Source organism: Hoplias malabaricus, chromosome 6 (assembly GCF_029633855.1).
Source record: "Hoplias malabaricus isolate fHopMal1 chromosome 6, fHopMal1.hap1, whole genome shotgun sequence".
Taxonomy (NCBI): Eukaryota; Metazoa; Chordata; class Actinopteri; order Characiformes; family Erythrinidae; genus Hoplias; species Hoplias malabaricus.
Genome location: NC_089805.1, coordinates 49,761,857 through 49,786,044, shown reverse-complemented (window position 1 = coordinate 49,786,044; position 24,188 = coordinate 49,761,857). Strand labels below are relative to the sequence as shown.

Genomic DNA, 24,188 nt, shown 5'->3' with positions numbered 1-24,188 from the left:
CTGCGGTGCTCAGACATTTGTTACTGCTGTGTGTTGAGGAAATGAATGCATTTCTTTTGTATAAAAATGATCAGAGTTTATAAACTATGGTTTTGTTTGAATTCTCTATAGAAACACATTCATGTTTAGAGCGCCCTCTAGTGTCTGACAAACCCGGAAGACAATCGAAAGTGATACTTCTCTTTGCCGCAGCCCTTCCTGCGTGTGTCTGATCCAGTCCAAACCGGATTTAAAAACGAAAGTAAAATCACTGCTGTTTGTGAAGATCAGGAGCAGAGCTGAAAAACTGGTAAGACTTAATTTACAGTTTACAGACCTGAAGATTATAGATAGTTCAGTGTGTGTGTGTGTGTGAGAGTGAGAGAGAGAGAGAGACTGTGTATGTGAGTGAGAGAAATTGTGTTGTGTGAGAGACTGTGAGACAGACTGTGTGTGTGAGAAAGATTGTGTGTGTGAGAGAGAGACTGTGTCAGTGTGTGTGTGTGTGTGTGTGTGTGTGTGTGTTTGTGAGTGAGCGAGATAGAGAGAGAGACTGTGTATGTGAGTGAGAGAGAGAGATTGTGTTGTGTGAGAGACTGTGAGACAGACTGTGTGTGTGAGAAAGATTGTGTGTGTGAGAGAGACTGTGTCAGTGTGTGTGTGTGTGTGTGTGTGTGTGTGAGAGAGAGAGAGAGAGATGGGGGACTGTGTGTGTGCGAGAGAGAGAGTGAGAATATGAGTGTGTGTGTGTGCGAGAGTGAGAGAATGCGAGAGTGTGTGTGTGTGTATGCAAGAGAGAGACAGAGAGAGGGGGACTGTGTGTGAGACAGTGAGAGAGAGATGGACTATGTGTGTGTGAGAGAGAGAGCGCGACTGTGTGAAAGAGAGAGAGGGAAAGTGTGTGTGTGTTGTCGAGTGTTAAGAGGATAAACATTAAATTTTTAGGATTAAATGTGTTTATCTTTCTTCTGTGAACAGAAAAACATGACGTACAAGAGGAACTTTTACATTTAATTTAATGATCACCTCTGTCTCTCTCTCTCTCTCTCTCTCTCTCTCTCTCTGTCTGTTCTCTCTCACACTTACTCTCTCTCACACACACAAACTCCTCTCTCTCTCTCTCTCTCTCTGTGAGTGAATCTTTTGGAACATTATTGTCTTTAGAGGGAGGTGTCAGAGAGTTTAAATGAGGCCTGGTCTCCGTTAAATAAATAGAATTTGTGAAGTTTTAACAGTTGAAACCGTTTATGTAAAAGAATAAACACTCTTTTAAACAATTAAAAACAAAAAAAGAGAAAGACACTTCTTAGAGATTCTACAGTTACACCAACTGTTAGCTTTAGTGCTAGTGAAACCAACTTTGTTTTTGCGCCAAGGAAGAAACAGCATGGTAAAGCATGTGGTAGCAGTCCTCGCAAGTATTTTAGGGATGTTAAAATTAATCTATTTGATTCTCTGGCTTATGACGTTTGAGGGTTGGTCAAAAGTGGATCACTTTTCGCACTGAAATCACACGAAGTCAAGACACGACCAACACAGAAGCCATCATGTTTGAGGACTTTCTTCCAGCAGACCATCCCGATACCCATGGACCTATGTGGTGTGGAAATTATCGAGTGCTGGACATTGAATAAACGCAGATCGACACGGGTCGCGGGTTTGTAAACTACAGCTATGGTGAATCGGCACTGGCTGCTGAAGCGGCATCAGACAACCGTTTGCTGGACCAATAGGGTGGTGATCTTGGATGTGTGGACATGACATACCCATATCTTTTTCGACAACACCCACTGGATGGTTTGGAAAGGTTGACAATGACTAAAGCTCCTGAGGACAATGCTGTATCTGCTCCGATTGATGAGGTGGACGGGCAAATAAGCACTACTGCGCTAAAACTGATAAACTGATTGTAATCCTACAACACATCATAAACAACAAACTGAAGGAGACGGGTTTTAATATAGCCAAACCACATCTAAAAACAGCTGCTAAAAACATTGTAAGCGATGTTGTCAGTCATGGTCTGACTCGTATGATGGCAGACAATCAAGACAGGTCGGGCATGTTGGTGATGGCTTGAAAATCTGTGAAACGACCCCCAGGGCAAAAGGCGTGGCCGTTCTGCTAAGAAAACCAAGCGTGAGATGAAAAAACACAGTGTCAAAAAGAAGGAGTAAGGGGGAGCAGATGACAAACCCATCCTGTAGAAAACCTGTTAATACCATATTCTCATCATGACCCTAATTCATCGCATGTCTGAGGAGTGTATTAAATCAGAACTGGACTTGTTTACAGTACCTTTATCACAAATCGCTATTGATAAAAACACTTATGTCGAAATTCCGCCGCTGTCAGCAATACATATTTTTTTCAGGAGAAATTGATGGTTAACGGCGTTGATATAAAAATTCACATGACACATAGTAAGGATGATTTCTGTCTAATGCCACATGACGTGTTAGCACACAGAGTAAATATTCTCTCAGCATCATTAGTCAAAAAAGTATCTGTGTCACCAGCTGTAAGGTTGGGTCATGCCCAGACATTGTTGTCAATAACTGCTAAATACCCCATTGACAGAGTGTGTCTAAAAAATTTTTCCATACCTGCTGGAACACGTGTTTCTAACCAAGAAAATTTGTTCTTCGGGAGTCTACCTAAGTCTATGATAATTGCCATGGTTGATAATGATGCTTTCACTGGTGCCTATAATAAAAACCCTTTTGTGTTTAAACATAACAACTTGGAGTTTCTTGCTGTCCTATTGATAGACAGGGTTTCCTACAGGGCTACACTCTGTATACGTTTAATCTCACACCTGATGAAGAATGTGTGTCTTTGGTCAAATCAGGTAATATTAGACTGGAGGGCCATTTTAGACAGCCGCTCATGCATACAGTAAAATTTGGTTGTGTACGCTGTTTTTGATAGCATTATTGAAATCTCCAACCGAATACAAGATTTAGTGGATTTTTACTGATGAATACTTTGGAGCTGTTTGCTGTAATGGACAAAGTGGCGGTTAACACACATTTTCTGTGTGTTAGCATGTGACCAATTACCAACATATGACATAAGAAAATTACCTGCAATGGCAATTATTAATACACACTCATCTGATCTTCCTGGTGAACACTGGCTCGCTATCTACAGAAGCGAAGACCATGTTGGTGTTTTTATGACAGTTTTGGAAATGCACCTATGACAAGTTCCCTAAAATGATTAGTGATTTTCTTAAAACAACATGCATGACGTTATGGTATTCTACCAGACAAGTTCAAGATTTTACATCAACCACATGCGGGCAACAATGTGTGTCTTTTCTACGCTACATGTTTAGACGGTATAGTTATGAAGATGTGATGTCAAAATATGGTTTTAATTTAGCAAAAAATGACATTATGGTTTCAGCCTTTGTGAAACATTTGTATCCATGTGTATTTGTAATAACAGGTTGTTTATTTGTGGACAACATGTTCAAAAAGGAGAGATGTTTATTGTATAGCCCCTGTGTAACTCTGGCTCATTTAATTACAGATATACATGTAACAATAATAAAACATCAATTGACAGTTTTCAAACAATCAAGTAAGCAACACAACCACACATCAGATAAAATAAAAGAAGGGATCAGCTCTCCGTCCATCACAAAATTTTTCTGAACAAGTTTTCCTTTAATTATTTATAAACCTCTAGACTTACTCAGTTTAAATTTCAGCCTAGCCCACCTAAGATTATCATTTAAGTTCCTCAGCAACCGCCGTGTGCAAGGCACAGTAGTCATCACGGTCTTCATGTTGTCCATGTATGCCCTAACTGGGGGGAGCCGAGAAGAGTCATGCAACCTTTCCCTGCCTACAAAACACTCAAAGCCACTAATCATTAACTCCATTGCCATGGTGAATGCTAGTGGTGAAATGGTGCATCCAGCCATTATACCCATTTCCAATCGCTGCCATGACGTAACAAATTCTCCTGTATTAACCCTAAGCCTTTCAGTCACGTCTGAGGTAATCTGACATGCCTTGATATTTTTACAAATTACACTTACAGGGGTTGGACAATGAAACTGAAACACCTGTAATTTTAGTGTGGGAGGTTTCATGGTTAAATTGGACCAGCCTGGTGTCCAATCTTCATTAATTGCACATTGCACCAGTAAGAGCAGAGTGTGAAGGTTCAATTAGCAGAGGGTAAGAGCACAGTTTTGCTTAAAATATTGCAATGCACGCAACATTATGGGTGACATACCAGAGTTCAAAAGAGGACAAATTGTTGGTGCATGTCTTGCTGGCACATTTGTGACCAAGACAGCAAGTCATTGTGATGTATCAAGAACCATGGTATCCAGTGTAATGTCAGCGTACCACCAAGAGGGACGAAACACATCCAACAGGATTAACTGTGGACGCAAAAGGCAGAATTAAATGTTCACCTCAGCTCTCCTGTTTCCACCAGAACTGTCCGTCAGGAGCTCCACAGGGTCAATATACACGGCCAGGCTGCTGTAGCCAAACCTTTGCTCACTCATGCCAATGTCAAACGTCGGTTTCAATGGTGCAAGGAGCACAAATCTTGGGCTGTGGGCAATGTGAAACCTGTATTGTTCTCTGATGAGTCCACCTTTACTGTTTTCCCCACATCCGAGAGATCTGCGGTGTGGAGAAGCCCCAAAGAAGCGTACCACTCAGACTGTTGCATGCCCAGAGTGAAGCATGGGGGTGGATGGGTGATGGTTTGGGCTGCCATATCATGACATTCCCTTGGCCCAATACTTGTGCTAGATGGATGCATCACTGCCAAGGACTACCGAACCATTCTGGAGGACCATGTGCATCCAATGGTTCAAACATTGAATCCTGAAGGCAGTGCTGTGTATCAGGGTGACAATGCACCAATACACACAGCAAGACTGGTGAAAGATTGGTTTGAGGAACATGAAAGTGAAGTTGAACATCTCCCATGGACACACTTTGGGGTGTTTTGGAGGAGCGAGTCAGGAAACGTTTTCCTCCACCAGCATCATGTGGTGACCTGGCCACTATCCTGCAAGAAGAATGGCTTAAAATCCCTCTGACTACTGTGCAGGACTTGTATATGTTATTCCCAAGACAAATTGATGCTGCATTGACCGCAAAAGGAGGCCTTACACCATACTAATAAATTATTGTGGTCTAAAACCAGGTGAAATCAGTTTCATTGTCCAACCCCATCACCTAAAAAAGTTTGTTCCCAAAAAAGCTACACATGCTAATATTCAGCACAAACCCAGCAACAATAATGAGGAAAATCTGTATGTAATTAATCTCTTTTTTGCCTAAATTAACTCTAAACATGGATTTCCAAAAAAAAAAACTATTTTCAAAGTTGCTGATATATAATGAATAAACATATTGTGAACATTTCTGAAGTTTTCTTTTGAGCTCTGAACTCTGTAGACATGAGTGTTGGTTACACACTGGTGTTTACAACTTTCTGACATTTTATGTAATTTTGCTTCTATGTTGCTAACAATTTGATGGAACATTGTTTTTCTCAATACCTGTGGCTCACACATTGACCATTCATGAGATAGGTGTGAAACATGGGTGAGAAATCCCCTCCTCACTGTCAAAGATAATGGCCCCCACACCATACATCAGTGAGACCAACAGCTGGGATTGAATCGTTTGGTTTGGTAATTGGTGGTATTTTAGTTATTTAGCAATGACACAGACTGCTTTGGAGCATCAAAGTCATAAATATAAGCTTCAGATCACTGTTTGAAAGCAGCAGAGAGAATCCAGACTTTACTACAAGCAGTTGTTTTCTCTATGAGCTGAGCTATGTGCCTCTACGCAATTACAAAACATTTACCATCAGCTTCACAAATTCCATCACTGGAAAATACTATTGAACTAGCATAGCATAGAAACTAATCAGCACCAGACATGCTGCAGAAAAGTGAGACAAACATATTTCACTTACTTATCACAAAATGAAGCTGTTCCTCCTTAGGCAGCTGAAAAGCATGACTGTACCATCTTGATATTAGCATGGGACAGAAGCACAGTTTATAGGACATTTGTCTATTATATATTCACAAACACAAACCAGACAATGAGATGCTACTCTGTCAGTAAAATTTCCCTCCTGATGTCTGTGATTTCTGAGCATTTGACGGTCTACAGGTTTGTGTTTGAAAATGTCCTGCAAAGAAACATATAAAACCCCAAATCCTGAAGATGTCCATCCTCCTGCCCCCAGTGATCTGAGCCCCTGCACTCGCTGTGTGGGGTGTGGGTCAGAGCTCTGGTCAGAGCACATTACTGAGGGGTTTGGCCCTGGAGCCTCACTGGGCACTGACCCGGACAGGCTCCTGAACATTTAGTCGACACAAAACAGTGGAAAAGCTGAAACTAAGCACAGTTTCCTAATCGGGAATCCTCTGTGTATCTGCCGCTCTGAAGTCCCTCCCCCGTCTGCTCTGGGCGACTGCTGTAAAGTTCACACTCACTGACTTCATCCTCACAACTGAGACACTTTTACAAAGTCTTTAACCTGGAGTTATGACACAGTTATGTGTTAAATTAACAGTTAAATATATCTGCGGTGGGGTCTCAGACATTTGTTACTGTTCTGTGTTGAGGAAATTAATGCATTTCTTTTGTATAAAAATGATCAGATTTTATAAACTATGTTTTGGTTGAATTCTCCATAGAAACCGATTCATATTTGGAGCGCCCTCTGGTGTCTGACAAACCCAGACGACAGTATAGAGTGGTCCTTCTCTCTGCACCAACCCTTCCTTCCTGTGTCTGAAAGTGAAGAGACTGAGGTTTGTGAAGATCAAGAGCAAAGAGGAAATCTGGTAACATTTAACCTACCTGAAGATTATAGATATTCCAGTGTGTGTGTGTGTGTGTGTGTGTGTGTGTGTGTGTGAGAGAGAGAGATAGAGAGAGAGAGAGAGAGAGAGAGAGAGAGAGAGAGAGAGAGAGAAAGAGAGAGAGAGAGATACTGTGTCTGTGAGTGAAGATGATAAACAGTAAAACAAAGAAAATGAGTAACTTTAACTTACAGGATTACATATGTTTATTTTTCTTCTGTGAACACAAAAACATGATGTACAAGCATATGGAAGATTTTTTGTGGCAATATTATATAATTAATAAAAAGGAGAATTAATTAATTGTTTTATTAAATAATTAAAATTTGAAATTAAAGCTTACGTTATGTAGTGATTTATTTATTTATTTAAAATCTTAAATATTTGACTAATTGTATTATTTAAATAATTTAATTCATTATTTAACTATTTAAATATTTGTTTCTTGCCTTGTACTATGAAATAATTAAATCATCATCCGTCAGTGGGCGGGGCTAACTCAGAACCAGTCAGACTGATTGGCTAGATGACAAAACTCAAGAGATCTGCCGCCTTGGTTTTAAATGAGACGTTTCAGAAGTTTTATATGAATGGTAACCAATGAATAAAATAGCGATAGGAAAGCCATGAAATGTTTAGGAATACGTTAATGGAAATACTGTAAATAAGATCTGGAGCCAAACGTTTAGCAAAATTTTAGTTTCAACTCCAACCGAAATTCAGCATACTGCTTAAAATGTCTACAAACTCAAGCCTCATTTCAACATTATGTCAGCATTCACATTCAAAAGCAACGTCCCTCAGTGTTTACTGCTGAACATTGGTTGTGGTTAAATGTGACGTCACGCTCAGAATCCAGAATCCCACCGGGCGCCACAGCTGCGGGGAAAATCAGTTGGAGCGGTTCAAATCAAAACACTGGAGAGTTCTAAACCGTTATTTGACTCCAGACGCTGTTTAAAGAGTAGCACTAGCGCTCAGACTCTCCGTTTACTCTCTTCTGGTACAAACTAAATGTATAATATATAATAAACTTACAATATTATATAACGCCTGGTGATTAAAAATACCGTTATGTTGTCAAGGAAACATGGTTTTTCCCTGAGAGACGTGGTGGAGGAGAAGGCACAGATGCTTAATATATTTTGTGTGTGTGTGTGTGTTGTTATGGCAAAAATTAAAATTAATCTCTAAGTATCACCAGGAAGGAAGATCGATGCTCAAATAATTCTTTGGGGAGAAGAGAGGAATAAGACTCGCAGTCAAAAATTCTCTCTTATCTCTCATTTATTGAACAAAAACATACAGTATATATATGACCCCAGTCACGTACACCATCATGTGTTATTACATCAACCCAAACATTCCCTTATTGGTGGATCCTACTTTATTACTGTCAGAAAGAAAAAAACTGCAGGTGAGGGGTGTCTTTCAGTTTGTTGACTCCCTTCTTCCACTCTGTTTAGTCTCCCCTACTCCCTCAGAATTGCTCTTTCAGCACTTTCCCACAGTCTCCGCTATCTACTGGGTCACAGTAGCACAACACAATGTTCCTTCAGGTCATACAAGCGTCACTAAGGCCTACATAATGCAATGAGAACAGAGTCAAGATGAATCATTCATTAATATAAATCATATATATATATAGTTATTATTAACCATTACTCATTAGTGTTAATCTGCATTTATCCATCACATGTGTGTGTACACTGCGGTCACACAATCCGACACTCAATTTTCTTGGTTTCGCTATCATATGCTAAAGAGTGCTCTCTGAGGCTAAAATAGTCATTTACACGTCTATAAATCGGTACAATATAATGCTGACAGACCATACATAGTTCATACTGTTCTACTGTGAAGCTAGAATGCTTATGTTGTCACTTTTACCGCAAACAGCACTACACTAAAGGAAGACGTTCTCTATTAGACGGCGACTGCCACAAACTGGAACTGCTTTGGAAGTCTGACGAGCTCAAAAGAGTAGATGAAAAAGGCGTTTGTTCTCCACTGCTTGTTCTCCACAAAAATGGCTGATTTAAATTTTTTCTACATAAAAAGAACATGTTTTTCAACTTGTAAATGTTTGTCATTTTCCATTTTTAATTCCACCTTCGATTTTGTCCCAAAACCCACATCACATACATCAATAACTATCATGAAATGGCTGTAGTAGTTTTAAAGACCCTCATTTTCTACCTACATTTAGCCATTAATTTCTATTCAGTTTCTTTTTTAATTTCACTTTGAACTTTGTCATTTTGTCAGTAGCATACATTACAGTAGCTACATTTAAATGGCTGTAATTTTTAAAAGATACATAATTCCTAAAAACAACCACTTCCTCATTCAGGAAGGTCAGCCAAGTCAACACACTTGGTATCAGAAATTCATGTGGTCAGGTGCTGATCCTGTGTTTGAGCAGATACTGTATCATCAGTAACACTTCTCTGAGAACTCAGCCTGGAGAAGACACGTTTATGTCACCTGCCTTTCTCTGTGCATTCTTTTCTTTGTTTACTGCTCAATCAGACTCTTAACACTGACATATAGGTTCACATTTCACAGCAAGAGCTCCTTCAAATGTGTTCATCAGAGTTATCAGAGGTGCACAACCATACACAGAGACCAGACACAGGAAATGCCCGAGAACCCAGAGACTCTACACAGTCACACAGAGAACCCAGAGACTCTACACAGTCACACAGAGAACCCAGAGACTCTACACGGGTCACACAGAGAACCTTGAGACTCTACACAGTCACACAGAGAACCCTGAGACTCTACACAGTCACACAGAGAGCCCAGAGGCTCTACACAGTCACACAGAGAACCCTGAGACTCTACACAGTCACACAGAGAACCCAGAGACTCTACACAGTCACACAGAGAACCCAGAGACTCTACACAGTCACACAGAGAGCCCAGAGGCTCTACACAGTCACACAGAGAACCCTGAGACTCTACACAGTCACACAGAGAACCCAGAGACTCTACACAGTCACACAGAGAACCCAGAGACTCTACACAGTCACACAGAGAACCCTGAGGCTCTACACGGGTCACACAGAGAACCCAGAGACTCTACACGGGTCACACAGAGAACCTTGAGACTCTACACAGTCACACAGAGAACCCTGAGACTCTACACAGTCACACAGAGAACCCTGAGACTCTACACAGTCACACAGAGAGCCCAGAGGCTCTACACAGTCACACAGAGAACCCTGAGACTCTACAGAGTCACACAGAGAACCCTGAGACTTTACACAGTCACACAGAGAACCCAGAGGCTCTACACAGTCACACAGAGAACCCTGAGACTCTACAGAGTCACACAGAGAACCCTGAGACTCTACACAGTCACACAGAGAACCTTGAGACTCTACACAGTCACACAGAGAGCCCAGAGGCTCTACACAGTCACACAGAGAACCCTGAGACTCTACAGAGTCACACAGAGAACCCTGAGACTTTACACAGTCACACAGAGAACCCAGAGGCTCTACACAGTCACACAGAGAACCCTGAGACTCTACAGAGTCACACAGAGAACCCTGAGACTCTACACAGTCACACAGAGAACCCTGAGACTCTACAGAGTCACACAGAGAACCCTGAGACTTTACACAGTCACACAAAGAACCCTGAGGCTCTACACACTCATACAGAGAACACAGAGTTCTGAGCTTGAAGCGACGGCTGCCTCATGCTCCCCTCACCCCCTTCACACTCCAGTTCTGAGCCTGACTTTGAGCTACGCCCCTGTCTAATGGACATGACTTATATTGTTCAGCAGGGCTTTTTTCTTTTGGTTTGTTTTTTGATCTAATAAGCACCAAGTGAAAATGTAAAAAATACTTCTCCAGTCGGCTGTGCTTTGCTGCAGACAACAAAGTAAAAAGTAAACAGCGTCTCTACACAGGCATCAGCAAATAAAATGATGGCTTTGATGCTGACCTTGACAATATAATCAGTCTAGCTTCACATCGTAGAACAATGTGAACTATTTATGGCCTGTCAGCATCATATTGTACCATTTATAGACGTGTACGTGACTATTTTAGCCTCAGAGAGCTGACTGCTCTTTAGTGTCTGATAGTGAAACCAAGAAAATAGAGTGTCAGATGGCGGGACTGTAGTGTGTGTAAGTGAGTGAGAAACAAAGAGAGGGTTAATTTATTTAGTATGTTACCACCATAACATTAAAACCACTCACAGGTGAGGTAGGAAAAGTCCACACATTCACCTTCTCTGCTGCTTATGTGAATCTCTTTTTGCAGCTGTGGATTTGTGACCCTGTTTTGATGGCCATATGATGGACCAATAGGAAAGCTTTAGCTGGACCAATCAGATTGCAAGGTTTGTTTAACCAGAACACTGATTTATTCCTGTCAACCACAGCGCTTTTCCACCAAAACAACTCTGGTTCTTGAACTGGTTCTGTTCCTGATTCTTGGAACCTTGGTTCTTTCCAGTAACCCCCACATTTCAACACGTTTAGAGGGGAAACAGGAATACATCATCAGCGGGGGGTGTCACTGTGGCTGAATACAGCATCAGAGCCACAGATAAACTGTTAGAGTCATGACAGGGTTATTGTTTATTCTGTGTTTACCGTGGAGTCAGATCAGAGTGAGATATAACACTGTGTAAATGTTGAGTTCAGAGGCATCCTGCTGAGTTTGTGAACAATGGAGAAATTTAACCAAGAGCTGCGGCTCTGACTATGACATGGCATCGCGCCAGAAACAAACGGGCCATGTTCCTGTTTTATTTCCTATTATGTATTTATATGAAACGTTGTAAATGACCCCATCCAGCTCCACTGGGGGATAACGCTGTGTGTGAGGCTCTGAGCTCTTTCTTGAATTACTGAACTTCACCACGCCCACGGTTCACGCTGAAAAAAACAACTCTTATTTTTGGTTCCAGCTGGGAATGTACTTTTCTGTTTAGAGCCAGTTTATGTCGGTGGAAAGGCGCCGAACAGTTCCAGATTAAGTTCACAAACTGGAACCGTTCTGGTTGTTGGTGGACAAGCTCGATCAGAGATACAGAGATACAATGGAGAGTCTAGCATTGTTACTTACCTCACTCTCCATTGTATCTCTGGCTGGTAGCACCATGACGGAGAATTGGAGTTTACCAACATTTGTGGATTTAAATTATTATCATTGTTGTTGATGTTGTTTTAATTTTGAGCATTGCAATACATTTGTGGATTTGAATGTAACGTGTTTGTAGTTGCTCAAACACAGTTAAAAACTGTCAAATCTGTGAGTATTGTTTTACAAGCTCAAAATCTTTTAGACCCACTTTTGACTCCATACCAGACCCACTGCAGTCCTGAACTGGAAAAAACAGGTTACAGAAATGAAGGAATAAATGAATCCAGACGGTCAGAGAAAACACTGGAGATCAGTTCTTTGTGCGTTTGTCTTTAAATTAAACTGGAAGAGAATGATCACCTCTCAGATTCACAGAAAACTTTGCTGTATTTTATAAAATCTCCTGTTCCTGGAGTTTAGTGTGTGTTCAGCTGATGTGAGCTTTGATGATTCATGTGTTTTTCAGGGATGAAGTTCCTCATTGTAACGGCTCTCATTCTCTCCAGCTTTATGGAGACTAGAGCAGGTATGTGTCCACACCCCTATATTATGTTCTCTCTCTCTCTCTCTCTCTCTCTCTCTCTCTCTCTCTCTCTCTCTCTCTCGCTAGTGTCTCTCTCTTTAGTGTGTGTTCTGATGATGTGAGCTTTGATGATTCATGTGTTTTTCAGGGATGAAGTTCCTCATTGTAACAACTCTTATTCTCTCCAGCTTTATGGAGACCAGAGCAGGTATGTGTCCAATTAACAGGCTCCAACTGTGTAAGATTTATTGCCAAGAAGCATTGTTACCACAAAGAAACAATCTACACACATTTCCTTACTTTTTGTGCTACGTTTGTTTACCAGGCGGAGTCTGTTTCAGAAACTCAAAGTCGGGCTCAGAACTGGAGTGTGAAGGGGGTGAGGGGAGCATGAGCAAGCCGTCGCTTCAAGCTCAGAACTCTCAGGGTTCTCTGTATGACTGTGTAGAGCCTCAGGGTTCTCTGTGTGACTGTGTAGAGCTTCAGGGTTCTCTGTGTGACTGTGTAGAGCTTCAGGGTTCTCTGTGTGACTGTGTAGAGTCTCAGGGTTCTCTGTGTGACTGTGTAGAGCTTCAGGGTCCTCTGTGTGACCCGTGTAGAGCCTCAGGGTTCTCTGTGTGAACTGTGTAGAGTCTCAGGGTTCTCTGTGTGAACTGTGTAGAGTCTCAGGGTTCTCTGTGTGACCTGTGTAGAGCCTCATGGTTCTCTGTGTGACCTGTGTAGAGTCTCAGGGTTCTCTGTGTGACTGTGTAGAGTCTCAGGTTTCTCTGTGTGACCTGTGTAGAGCCTCATGGTTCTCTGTGTGACCTGTGTAGAGCCTCATGGTTCTCTGTGTGACCTGCGTAGAGCCTCAGGGTTCTCTGTGTGACTGTGTAGAGTCTCAGGTTTCTCTGTGTGACCTGTGTAGAGCCTCATGGTTCTCTGTGTGACCTGTGTAGAGCCTCATGGTTCTCTGTGTGACCTGTGTAGAGCCTCATGGTTCTCTGTGTGACCTGTGTAGAGTCTCAGGGTTCTCTGTGTGACTGTGTAGAGTCTCAGGGTTCTCTGTGTGACCTGTGTAGAGCCTCATGGGTCTCTGTGTGACCTGTGTAGAGTCTCAGGGTTCTCTGTGTGACTGTGTAGAGCCTCAGGGTTCTCTGTGTGACTGTGTAGAGTCTCTGGGTTCTCTGTGTGACTGTGTAGAGTCTCAGGGTTCTCTGTGTGACTGTGTAGAGCCTCAGGGTTCTCTGTGTGACCTGTGTAGAGCCTCAGGGTTCTCTGTGTGACCATGTAGAGTCTCTGGGTTCTCTGTGTGACCGTGTAGAGCCTCAGGGTTCTCTGTGTGACTGTGTAGAGTCTCTTGGTTCTCTGTGTGACTGTGTAGAGTCTCAGGGTTCTTGGGCATTTCCTGTGTCTGGTCTCTGTGTGTGGTTGTGCACCTCTGATAACTCTGACGAACACATTTGAAGGAGCTCTTGCAAAGAAGAAGAAAAGAATCCACAGGCGTTTATCCCTCTGTGAGACACTATAGAGAGAGTCCAATGGTCCAGAGTCAACGTGCAGCACTGTGTAAATGCCTTAGACACTTAAATTATTTCAAATAATAATAATTTGATCTTCTAAATAAGCTTAGTGCTTGTATATATTTATATACATTTAGAAATACAAAAGAATAAATACAGTAAAATGATTTTCCTTTCCAAAAAGTAGTAGCTGTGTTGTGAGCGAGTGAAGAACAAAGTGTTTCCAGATGTTTCTCCTGATCGTATGGATTTGTTAAATCTACAGCACATTCTCACACACTGGAATAACGGGGTTGGGTTTATTTTAATATTAGGGTTTTCTGCCCAAATAAATAGCTTCTTAAATCTCATTTCCTCAGGTTCTGAAGACTTTTGCAGAGTTCTACAGCCACAGGACCGGAGTGATCGATGTGGTGAGACCATTTCTTACTCTGCAGAATGAGCTGTGTGTGGCTGGTGCTACTAGAATTCAAGCAGCATTACTGATCTCAGACAGACTTGCTGTGAAATGTGAACCAATATGTTAATGTTAAGAGTCTGACTGAGCAATAAACAAAGAAAAGAATGCACAGAGAAAGGCAGGTGACATAAACATGTCTTCTCCAGGCTGAGTTCTCAGAGAAGTGTTAGTGATTATACAGTATCTGCTCAAACACAGGATCAACACGTGATGACCACATGAATCGTGCAGTATGTTGAACTACCAAAATATAACATATGAGCAGAGAGTGAAGAGGGTGTAGGAACAGGAAGAACCACCAAATGTGTAAGACAGAAGAACCAGGCAGTCAGTTTGGGAGAGAGAAGAGCATGCTGGTCTAACAGATATATTCTAGCAGTTATCCCACTGTAAGTAGAGAAACTGTGCTCCTTTATTTAGACGTATCGTCACTGTCACTACATTAAACACATGTTAGAACAGTAAAGGGGACTATGACCTGATCAGTGGCTCTCTGCTATAAATTATAAACTAAAATATTACTTTTGTGAATTACCAAAGGCATGATACTGGATTATTTTATTTACTTTCTGTGTGTTGTACTGCATCCTCCCGACTACACACCGCCCACGCAGCCCTTCAGTTACACATTCTGTTGAGTTAAATGATGTGTAAATAGAGTGTTTTCAGTGTTGTGTTGTAAACTAACAGACTAACATCAGGTACATAACACTACTGCTCTGAAATGTTCTGTTTTCTCTTGCTGTTCCAGGTAAGGGAGACTCCAACCTAAAGGTCAGTGCCCTCAGCAGACCACTGCATCTGGGAATGCTCTACAACGCTCTGAACGACCAACTAATCCCAGGTACTCACCACACACCTCATGATCCTCTTCCCAAATCCACATTTCTTCTCCTTTGTTTCAGTAGGGAATGTAAAAGGGCAGTCTGTTGTTCTTCTGCATTTCTCTTGGTGCTGAGATAGATTAATGCACAAAAGTAACCTGTTGTTAAAGGTTGTTAAACTTTGGTGCCATACATAGTGTCCAAACATCAAGTTTAGTTTATTACAGAGGTAATTTGCCTGACTAAAGTTAGCTTGCCTCACTAGTAAAGGCTCTAAAGTAGCAGGAGATCAGTCACATACACAGACACCATATAGAAGAGGGTAGAGTGTGCTGGATGTAGAAATTCAGAGCATCTGTGGCAGACATTGGGTAAAAGAAAACAATACAAAAAACTTTTATAATATTTTATTACATATTATTATTTTATTTTAGATTGTTTTATTTTCATTGTATTAACTGACTACTAAATGTATACACAGTAACAAAATAAAGCCTTTAACAAAAGAATTTACTTATTTACCTTTGAGACCTGACCTGAGAAATGTGAAATGTGAACTGATGTGTTAGTGTTAGGAGCCTCTTAGCAACAAACACATTTAATGAACCAGGAAAATTAAAAAAATATTTTACAGCAATCATCCGATTGTAATTAGAGAAATTACAAGTGGTCATCAACATTTGTACACTCAAACAGTGGCAGTTCTATCTTGTGTGACACCCTGGGGGAACCCACCTTTTAGCGCAACAACGGGGAGGCTACATGACTCATGAGATCATCATAATGACAGGGTGCCCACTTCAAAAGGGGTAACTGAGCTATGTTCATTTAGTAGCATGAGGCGCAGCTCAAATATCACCTTTGTTTTTCACATCCCCTGCACGATGCTCCCCTTACCGGCTGCCCATGTGACCCATGATTGAATTCACATTCAAGTTCATCTAAATAAATTGCAATCAAGATCACCTTTAGAAATCTGAGTCTTAGGCTACTTAAAATAACAAAGCTGTGTATGTCACCATCGACTCCAGTAACATAAAACTTCTTCAATAATGAGTTGAGTGTGGACTGTGGTGGGACACGGTTCTGGTTCTGACGAGTTTTTACCTGTCAATACATATTCTATAGCAGCTCTGACCAGACTCAGACCCACAATTCTGAATGTTTTCGTGTGTTTTCATGGTAAATCTGTTTTCCACCAGTGCATTATACAATATTAACTTATTGTTATTTCCTTCAGTATTCGACAACTGTACACGATGAATCAAATATTTAAAGAAATTATCAGAGGTGGAAAGAGTACTAAAATACTCTACTCCAGTAAAAGTACTGTTACTCTGATGGAATTTTACATGTAAAATTACTGGTATAAACATGTACTCGAGTAAAAATAAAAGTAGTGCATTTGAAATATACTCAGAGTAAAGGTTACTTATTTACTTTTTTAACAGTGTGTGTTAACTGCATTTGATGCAGGCATATTGTTACAGGCAGTGTGTGTGTGTGTGTGTGTGTGTGTGTGTGTGGCACAAAAAGGACAAGGGAATATTCATTTCAAATCATTTAATTTTAATTAATGGAATTATTTTACAAATATAATAAACTGCTCATGGAGAGGCCTGAAGATATGAAGATGATTAAAATAGTTAAAGTTATGTCTGTGCTACAGTCAGGTGAATAAGTTAGGACACCCCATGAAAATCTTTGTCTGTTTGAACATATTTAAACATATGGACATTTGAGCTTCATTTGAACAGTAGATGGAGCTTATAACTAAACAAATAAAACTGAAGAAATTACCTATAAATAGAAGTTGTAAAATGTAATGAACAAAAATGTACATTCCTTGTGAGGAATAAGTTAGGACACCCTGTGCACAGAGTACACTAATCAAATGATATCAAATTTATTTATATAGCGTCTTTTACTCCCTCGAGGCTGGAGGAAGAAACCTTGGGAGGAACTAAAACTCACAAAGGGGACCCATCCTCCTCTGATCAAACTATATATTGAATTTTAAATGATCACCAATGAAGTATCATTATGCTACATTATAATAATAATAATAATAATAATAATAATCATAATAGTAATAGTGACATCAATCTTGGGGCATAATAATAGTGCATCAGATTGGAAGAATCAGTCAGTGTCAGTCTGGTGGTCTGGTGGGCTAATCTGGTGAGTGATCAGAGGCTGGGCACAGTAGATGGAGGTGAGCAGCTGGTCTGGTCTGGTCTGTGCCGCAGGAGAATCCAGCAAACAATCAGTGGGCCACCATTCTCTCAGAAAACAGTAAAACAGTAAAAGGGAAGCAGTTAGTTTAGTTGAGTGCAGCAGAGAAAAAGAGCATGTGAATATTTTCATTAGTGTAGTGACGGATCTGACTGTAACAGACTGGGAGGAGGGAAACCAGAAGGAGCTCAGGCAAAGACCTTCTGCTCCAAACAAGAGAAATTGTGAGCACATCATCCAGGTTTACCCAGATTCTCCATGTCCATGAGTTCCTGAAACGACAACCTTAAACTTGAAAAAGGTTAGTTGCCAAAGGCTGAACTGAACAAGTGTGTTTTGAGCCCAGACTTAAACATAGTGACTGTGTCTACGTCCCGAACACTAGCTGGAAGATTGTTCCAGAGCTGAGGGGCTTTGTAGGAGAAAGCTTTCCCCCCCGCTGAAGTCTTGTGAATTCTGGGTACTAGTAAGAGGCCGGCGCCCTGAGATCTGAGCAATCTTGGTGGTTCATAGTGCGTAATGTTACCTATATGCTAATCAAATGATAGATCTGAATCAATTATAACACCCAGATTTTTAGCTGATGAGCTCGGGAGAACAGGGAAGTCAAAATTATGTATTAAGTCTGATACCTTATTTATAGCAGGTTTTGGACCTAGAAGGAGAACCTTGGTTTTGTCGCTGTTTAGCAGAAGGAACTTATATGACATCCAATGCTTCACTTCTTTAACACAGTCCTCCATTTTCTTTAGTGTAGGTTTGTCATCTGGTTTGGCTGAAATGTATAACTGTGTTTCATCTGCATAACTGTGGAAGGTAATGCCATGCCTGCTAATAACTCTGCCCAGTGGCAGCATGTATAATATGAATAATAAAGGTCCTAAAATGGAGCCGTGGGGAATTCCAAATGTCATTTTTGTATGAATAGAAGAAACATTATTTACGTTTACAAACTGATAGCGATCTGTGAGGTAAGACTTAAACCATGATAGGGCTGTTCCTGTTATTCCAACCATGTTTTTTAGTCTTTCTAGCAGAATACTTTGATCAATTGTATCAAAAGCTGCACTGAGGTCGAGTAGAACTAGCATGGATACGCAGCCTCGATCAGAGGCGAGAAGAAGGTTGTTTGTTATCTTAACTAAAGCCGTTTCGGTGCTATGGTGTGGCCTAAAACCAGATTGAAATTTTTCATATATGTTATTCTTATGCAAGTATGACCTAAGTTGTTGGGCCACAACTTTTTCTAAGATCTTAGATATGAAGGGAAGGTTAAAGACAGGTCTGTAATTGGATAGTACACTAGGATCAAGATTCGGTTTCTTGATCAGGGGTTTAATAACTGCTAGTTTAAATGCTTCGGGTATGTGACCCAGTCTAAGGGATGAATTTATGATTGTTAAAATGGGATTGATTATGACTGGTAATACTTCTTTAAATAGTTTTGTTGGTGCTGCATCAAGTGTGTAGGTCATACAATTTGACGAGTAGATGATTTTCTCCAATTCTAGCTGTGGTGGTGGGTAAAAGTCCTCTAGTCTTTCTTCTATGTTTTGTTCATGTTTGTTTGTTCATGTTTGTTCTATATCATCCACACCAGATGAGAGACAGGCTGGATTTAGTAATTTGGCATTTATTGCTTGTCTAATATTTTCAATCTTGTTAAAAAAGTCCATAAAAGCATTGCTGGTGTTAACGGCTGGGATCTGTGGATCAGTAGCTGCCCGATTGTTTGTAAGTTTAGAGATTACATTAAAGAGTGCTCTAGGATTGTCTTTATTATTTTCAATCAGTGAGGACAGATGTGCATACACGTGCTTTGTGTTTTTGTTTGTCTTGTCCTCTTCTCTCAGGTCTCCCGCGTGTTCGTCCATGTGATGGGTGATTGGCTGATTTCTGCTTTGCACAGCAATGAATGGAGTTCTTTCTCCTACTAAACTGGCCTATTACAACCCTCCAATGAGCCCAGAAGGGGTGGGTTTTATCCCTTAAAGGAACTTGAGAGCGGAGCAGTACAAGAGGAGAGAGCGAGAGCTAGCAACTTTGTTGCTGTGTGTGAATGTGAGACGGAGCTTTTTTTTTGAGCGTTTGAATGAGCATTTCTTCCAGTGTGTGTGTGTGTGTGTGGTTTTGTTTGGTCTCAAGAAAGCCTGGTAATGAATGGGTGCAACCGTTCACTTGTGCAATTTTACACCTGATCTCTACTTTCTACAGCTCTATGGTGTAGACAGGGTAGTTGGGGCATCCTACATACACACTCGCGTTAGGAACCTCTTTGTATATACACACTAGGCTAGGGGCGGGTGCCACTACAGTATGTTGGGTGAGTTTCGCTTAGATTGGTCAAAGAGAGTGTAGTTTGTAGTACTTTTATTATTTACCTTTCTTTGGCACTATCCTCCGTCCAACCTTAGGCAGTTTGGGAGCAGCACACTGTTCTAGACGTCCTGGTCGAGGTCCATCCATCCATTTTCCACCGCTTATCTGGGTCCGGGTCGCGGGGGAAGCAGTCAGAATAAAGAAACCCAGAGCTCCCTCTCCCCAGCCACTGCTTCCAGCTCCTCCGGGGGTATACCGAGGCATTCCCCTGCATTCGAGACATGTAGTCTCTCCAGCGTGTTCTTGATCTGCCCCAGGGCCTCCTCCCCATTGGACATGTCCAAGCTCCAAACCCTGTCTCTAAGGGAGAGTCCAGACACCCTGCGGAGAAAACTCATTTTAGCCGCTTGTACCCGCGATCTCGTACTTTCGGTCACTACCCAAAGATCGTGACCATAGGTGAGGGTTGGGCTGTAGATTGAACAGTAAATCGAGAGCTTCGCTTTTTTGCTCAGCTCTCTCTTCACCACCAACGGACCGGTACAGACTGATTACTGCTGACACTGCACAGATATGCCTGTCAATCTCCCACTATATCATTCCCTCACTTGTGAACAAGACCCCGAGGTATTTAAACTCCTCCACTTGAGGCAGGATCTCACTTCCAACCTGGAGAGGGCACTCCACACTTTTCTGACTGAGTACCATGGACTCGGATTTGGAGATGCTGATCCTCATCCCTACCGCTTCACACTCGGCTGCAAACTGGTCCAGCAAGAGCTGGAGGTCCCAGGACCTCAATGAAGCCAACAAGACCGCATCATCCGCAAAAAGCAGACATGGAATCCTGAGACCACCAAAGCGGACACCTTCTGGCACTTGGCTACGCCGAGAAATTCTGTCCATAAAAATTATTAACAAAACCGGTGACAACGGGCAGCCCTGATGGAGTTCAACTTCGACTGGAAACCAGTCGGACTTACTGCCAGCCATACGAACTAGACTCCTGCTCTCTTTATACAGGGACTGGATGGCTTGTTGCAAAGAACCCAGTACCCCATACTCCCAGAGCACCCCCCACAGAATATCCAGAGGGACAAGGTCAAATGCCTTCTCCAGATCCACAAGACACATGTAGACTAGTTGAGCAAACTCCCACGCACCCTCCAGGATCCTAGCGAGGGTATAGAACTGGTCCTGTGTTCCACGACCAGAGCGGAATCCGCATTGTTCTTCCTGGATCTGAGGTTCAGCTATCAGTCTGACTCTCTTACCCAGTACCCCCGCATAGACCTTACCAGGGAGGCTGAGGAGTGTGAGCCCCCTATAGTTGGAACACACCCTCTTCTTAAAAAGGGGAACCACCACCCCAGCCTGCCAGTCCAGAGGCACTGCCCCCGATGTCCACGCGATGTTGACAAAAACGTGTCAGCCAGGACAGCCCCACAATACCCAGAGCTTTGAGGAACCCGGGGCAAACCTCATCCACCCCTGGCGCCCTACCGCCAAGGAGTTTTCCTACCACCTCAGCCCCAGTGATAGAAGAGCCCTCCCCGGGGTCCCCAAACTCTACTTCCTCTGTGGAAGACATGTTGGTGGGATTGAGAAGATCCTCAAAGTATTCCTTCCACCGCCTAATGACGTCCCCAGTCGAGGTCAACAACTCCCCACCCCCACCATATAGAGTGTTGGTGGAAAACCATTTTCCCCTCCTGAGTCGCCTGATGGTTCGCCAGAAACTTCTCGGGGCCGACCAAAAGTCATTATCCATGTCCTCACCGAACTCCTGTCCTCACCGAACTACACCCGAGTTTTTGCCTCAGCGACAGCTGAAGCCGTGAGCCGCTTGGCTCTTCGGTATCTCCGGAGTCCCCGGGCCAACCAGGCTCAATAGGACTCTTTCTTCAGCTTGACAGCCTCCCTCACCCGGTGTGTCCACCACTGAGTGCGGGGATTGCCACCCCAACAGGCACAGACAACCTTGCAGCCACAGCTCCGTTCAGCCGCCTCAATAATTGATGTCCGGAACAAGGCCCATTTGGACTCAATGTCTGAGTTGAAGATCTTTCTGACAGGTTCCTCTGCCAAATGTTCCCAGCAAACCCTCAGCACACGTTTAGGCTTGCCAGGTCTGTCCGGCATCCTCCTGCGCCATCTGATCCAACTCACCACCAGGTGGTGATCAGTTGACAGCTCAGCATCTCTCTTCACCCGAGTGTCCAGAACACATGGCCGCAGGTCCGATGATACGACTATAAAGTCGATCGTCGAAATGCATCGTAGAGTATCCTGATGCCAGGTGTACCTGTGGAAACCCTTATGCTCGAACATGGTGTTCGTAATGGGCACAGTGAGTTTTTTAAAAAAGAGCTGGGCACTTGAATGTATTGAAGCTGCCATACTCCTAAAATCGGATCATCAACGCGTTTCTGTCAAGCAAGAGTCATCCTCTATGCTCTCAGGTCAAAGTGGAGGCTGAGATTGATCGATTGTGTGAAGAGGGCATCATATCGCCTGTCATGTTTAGCAAATGGGCAACGCCCATTGTGCCCGTTCTTAAAAAGAATGGAGATGTTAGAATTTGTGGTGATTTTAAAGTTACAGTCAAGCCTGCTCTGTGTGTAGAGAAATACCCAATTCAGTGCATTGAGGATTTATTTGCATCTCTTTTAGGAGGACAACATTTCAGCGAGCTGGACTTATCTCATGCATATTTGCAAATGGCTGTTGAAGAAAAATTGAGAAAATACCTCACAATAACTACATCCAAGGGTCTGTTCTGTTATAAAAGGCTTGCATTTGGGATCACATCAGCACAAGCTATTTTCCAGTGAGCCATGGACCAGGTCCTGCAGGGACTCCTGAACATCCACTGCTACCTGGACGACATTCTAATTACTGGCCAGGATCGTGTCCAACACCTGAAGAACTTGGACAAATTTGGCTTGCGTTTAGAGAAAGAAAAATGAATTTTTCAAGGTTTCTTTGGAATACTTAGGCCACACCACTGATGCCCATGGCTTACACAAATATCCTGAGAAAGTCTGGGCAATTGTGGAAGCTCCTGCACTGACTGATGTGAGCCAGCTTCGATCATTTTTAGGGCTTATTAATTATTACAGTAGATTCATTCCAAATTTGTCATCTGTCCTTAATCTGCTGAATGCTCGTCTGTGTAAAAGAAAACAATGGCAATGGACACCAGAATGTGCAACAGCTTTTAAGGAGGCTAAGGGACAATTACTTTCTCAAAGTGTGTTGACTCATTATGATCCGCAGCTTCACATCCGACTGGCATGTGACGCGTCACCTTATGGAGTAGGTAATGTCATTTCACACATCCTTCCAAATGGACAAGAGAAGCCCATAGCCTTCGCATCAAGGACTCTGAATAAAGCAGAATGGAATTATGCTCAAATTGAATGTGAAGCTCTTGGCATCATCTTTGGAGTTCATAAATTCTACCACTAACTGTATGGCAGGAAGTTTACACTCCTTACAGACCATCGTCCACTGACCACAATGTAGTAAATACTACATATCGGAGTCAAATGTAATTCATTATTATTTGATTAATAATTATTTAATTTGTTAAGCTCATTCGTTACAGCGATACATGAGGAAACAGGGAGATTAATATATGGGGGAATTTCCTTATGATAATTACCCTAAATTCTAGAAAGGCTATTGTTTATCCCAGCAAAGCATTCAGCACCACTCCTGAGCTATGAAGAAATGAAACCATGTGACCTTACATATCAGCATGTCGCTGACGTGCAGTTCTTTCCAGTGCCAAGGCTAGGTCATTCCAGGTCAGTGACAAGGTGTTAGTTCGGGTTTATGGGAGAGGAGAGAAGTGGACACCTGGAGTAGTGTCAGCCGAGACCGGTCCTGTGTCGTACACAGTCAACACTGGATCATCAGAATACTGGAGACGCCACACTGACCAGATGTTGGCCAGACATGGGAGTTGAATGCTTCAACCGATGGAGAACCAGTATCTTCTCACACCCCAGCAGATGATTGTACCTCTCTCTCTCTCTCTCTCTCTCTCTTTCTATTCTGGTTTGTACCTCTCTCTATCTCTCTCTCTCTAGTCTGGTTTGTACCCCCCCCTCTCTCTCTAGTCTGGTTTGTAACCCTCTCTCTCGCTCTCTCTCTCATCTGGTTTGTACCTCTCTCTCTTTCTCACTCTCTAGTCTGGTTTGTTACCCCCCCCCCCCTCTCTCTCTAGTCTGGTTTCTACCCCTCTCTCTCTCTAGTCTGGTGTGTACCTCTCTCTCTTTCTCACTCTCTAGTCTGGTTTGTACGTCTCTCTCTCTCTCTCTCTCTCTCTCTCCCTCTCACTAGTCTGGTTTGTATCTCTC

At 42.4% G+C, this 24,188-nt stretch overlaps 1 protein-coding gene across 3 annotated transcripts in view; it reads left to right on the top strand.

Annotated features, from left to right (window-relative positions):
• The first annotated feature begins 235 nt into the window (after positions 1-235).
• Positions 236-24,188, top strand: part of LOC136700149 (stonustoxin subunit beta-like) — a 40,984-nt gene continuing 17,031 nt past the window's right edge. For 2 of the 3 annotated variants that reach the window (XR_010803708.1, XM_066675406.1), the window contains exons 1-6: positions 236-289; positions 6,680-6,829; positions 12,425-12,484; positions 12,630-12,689; positions 14,343-14,396; positions 15,195-15,287. Coding sequence is in view for 2 of the 3 variants with exons in the window: in XM_066675406.1 (XP_066531503.1) it covers positions 12,427-12,484; positions 12,630-12,689; positions 14,343-14,396; positions 15,195-15,287 (265 nt within the window). In the remaining variant the exon portion in view is untranslated. The remainder of the gene's footprint in view (positions 290-6,679; positions 6,830-12,424; positions 12,485-12,629; positions 12,690-14,342; positions 14,397-15,194; positions 15,288-24,188) is intronic. The other variant, XM_066675407.1, reaches the window with a different exon arrangement.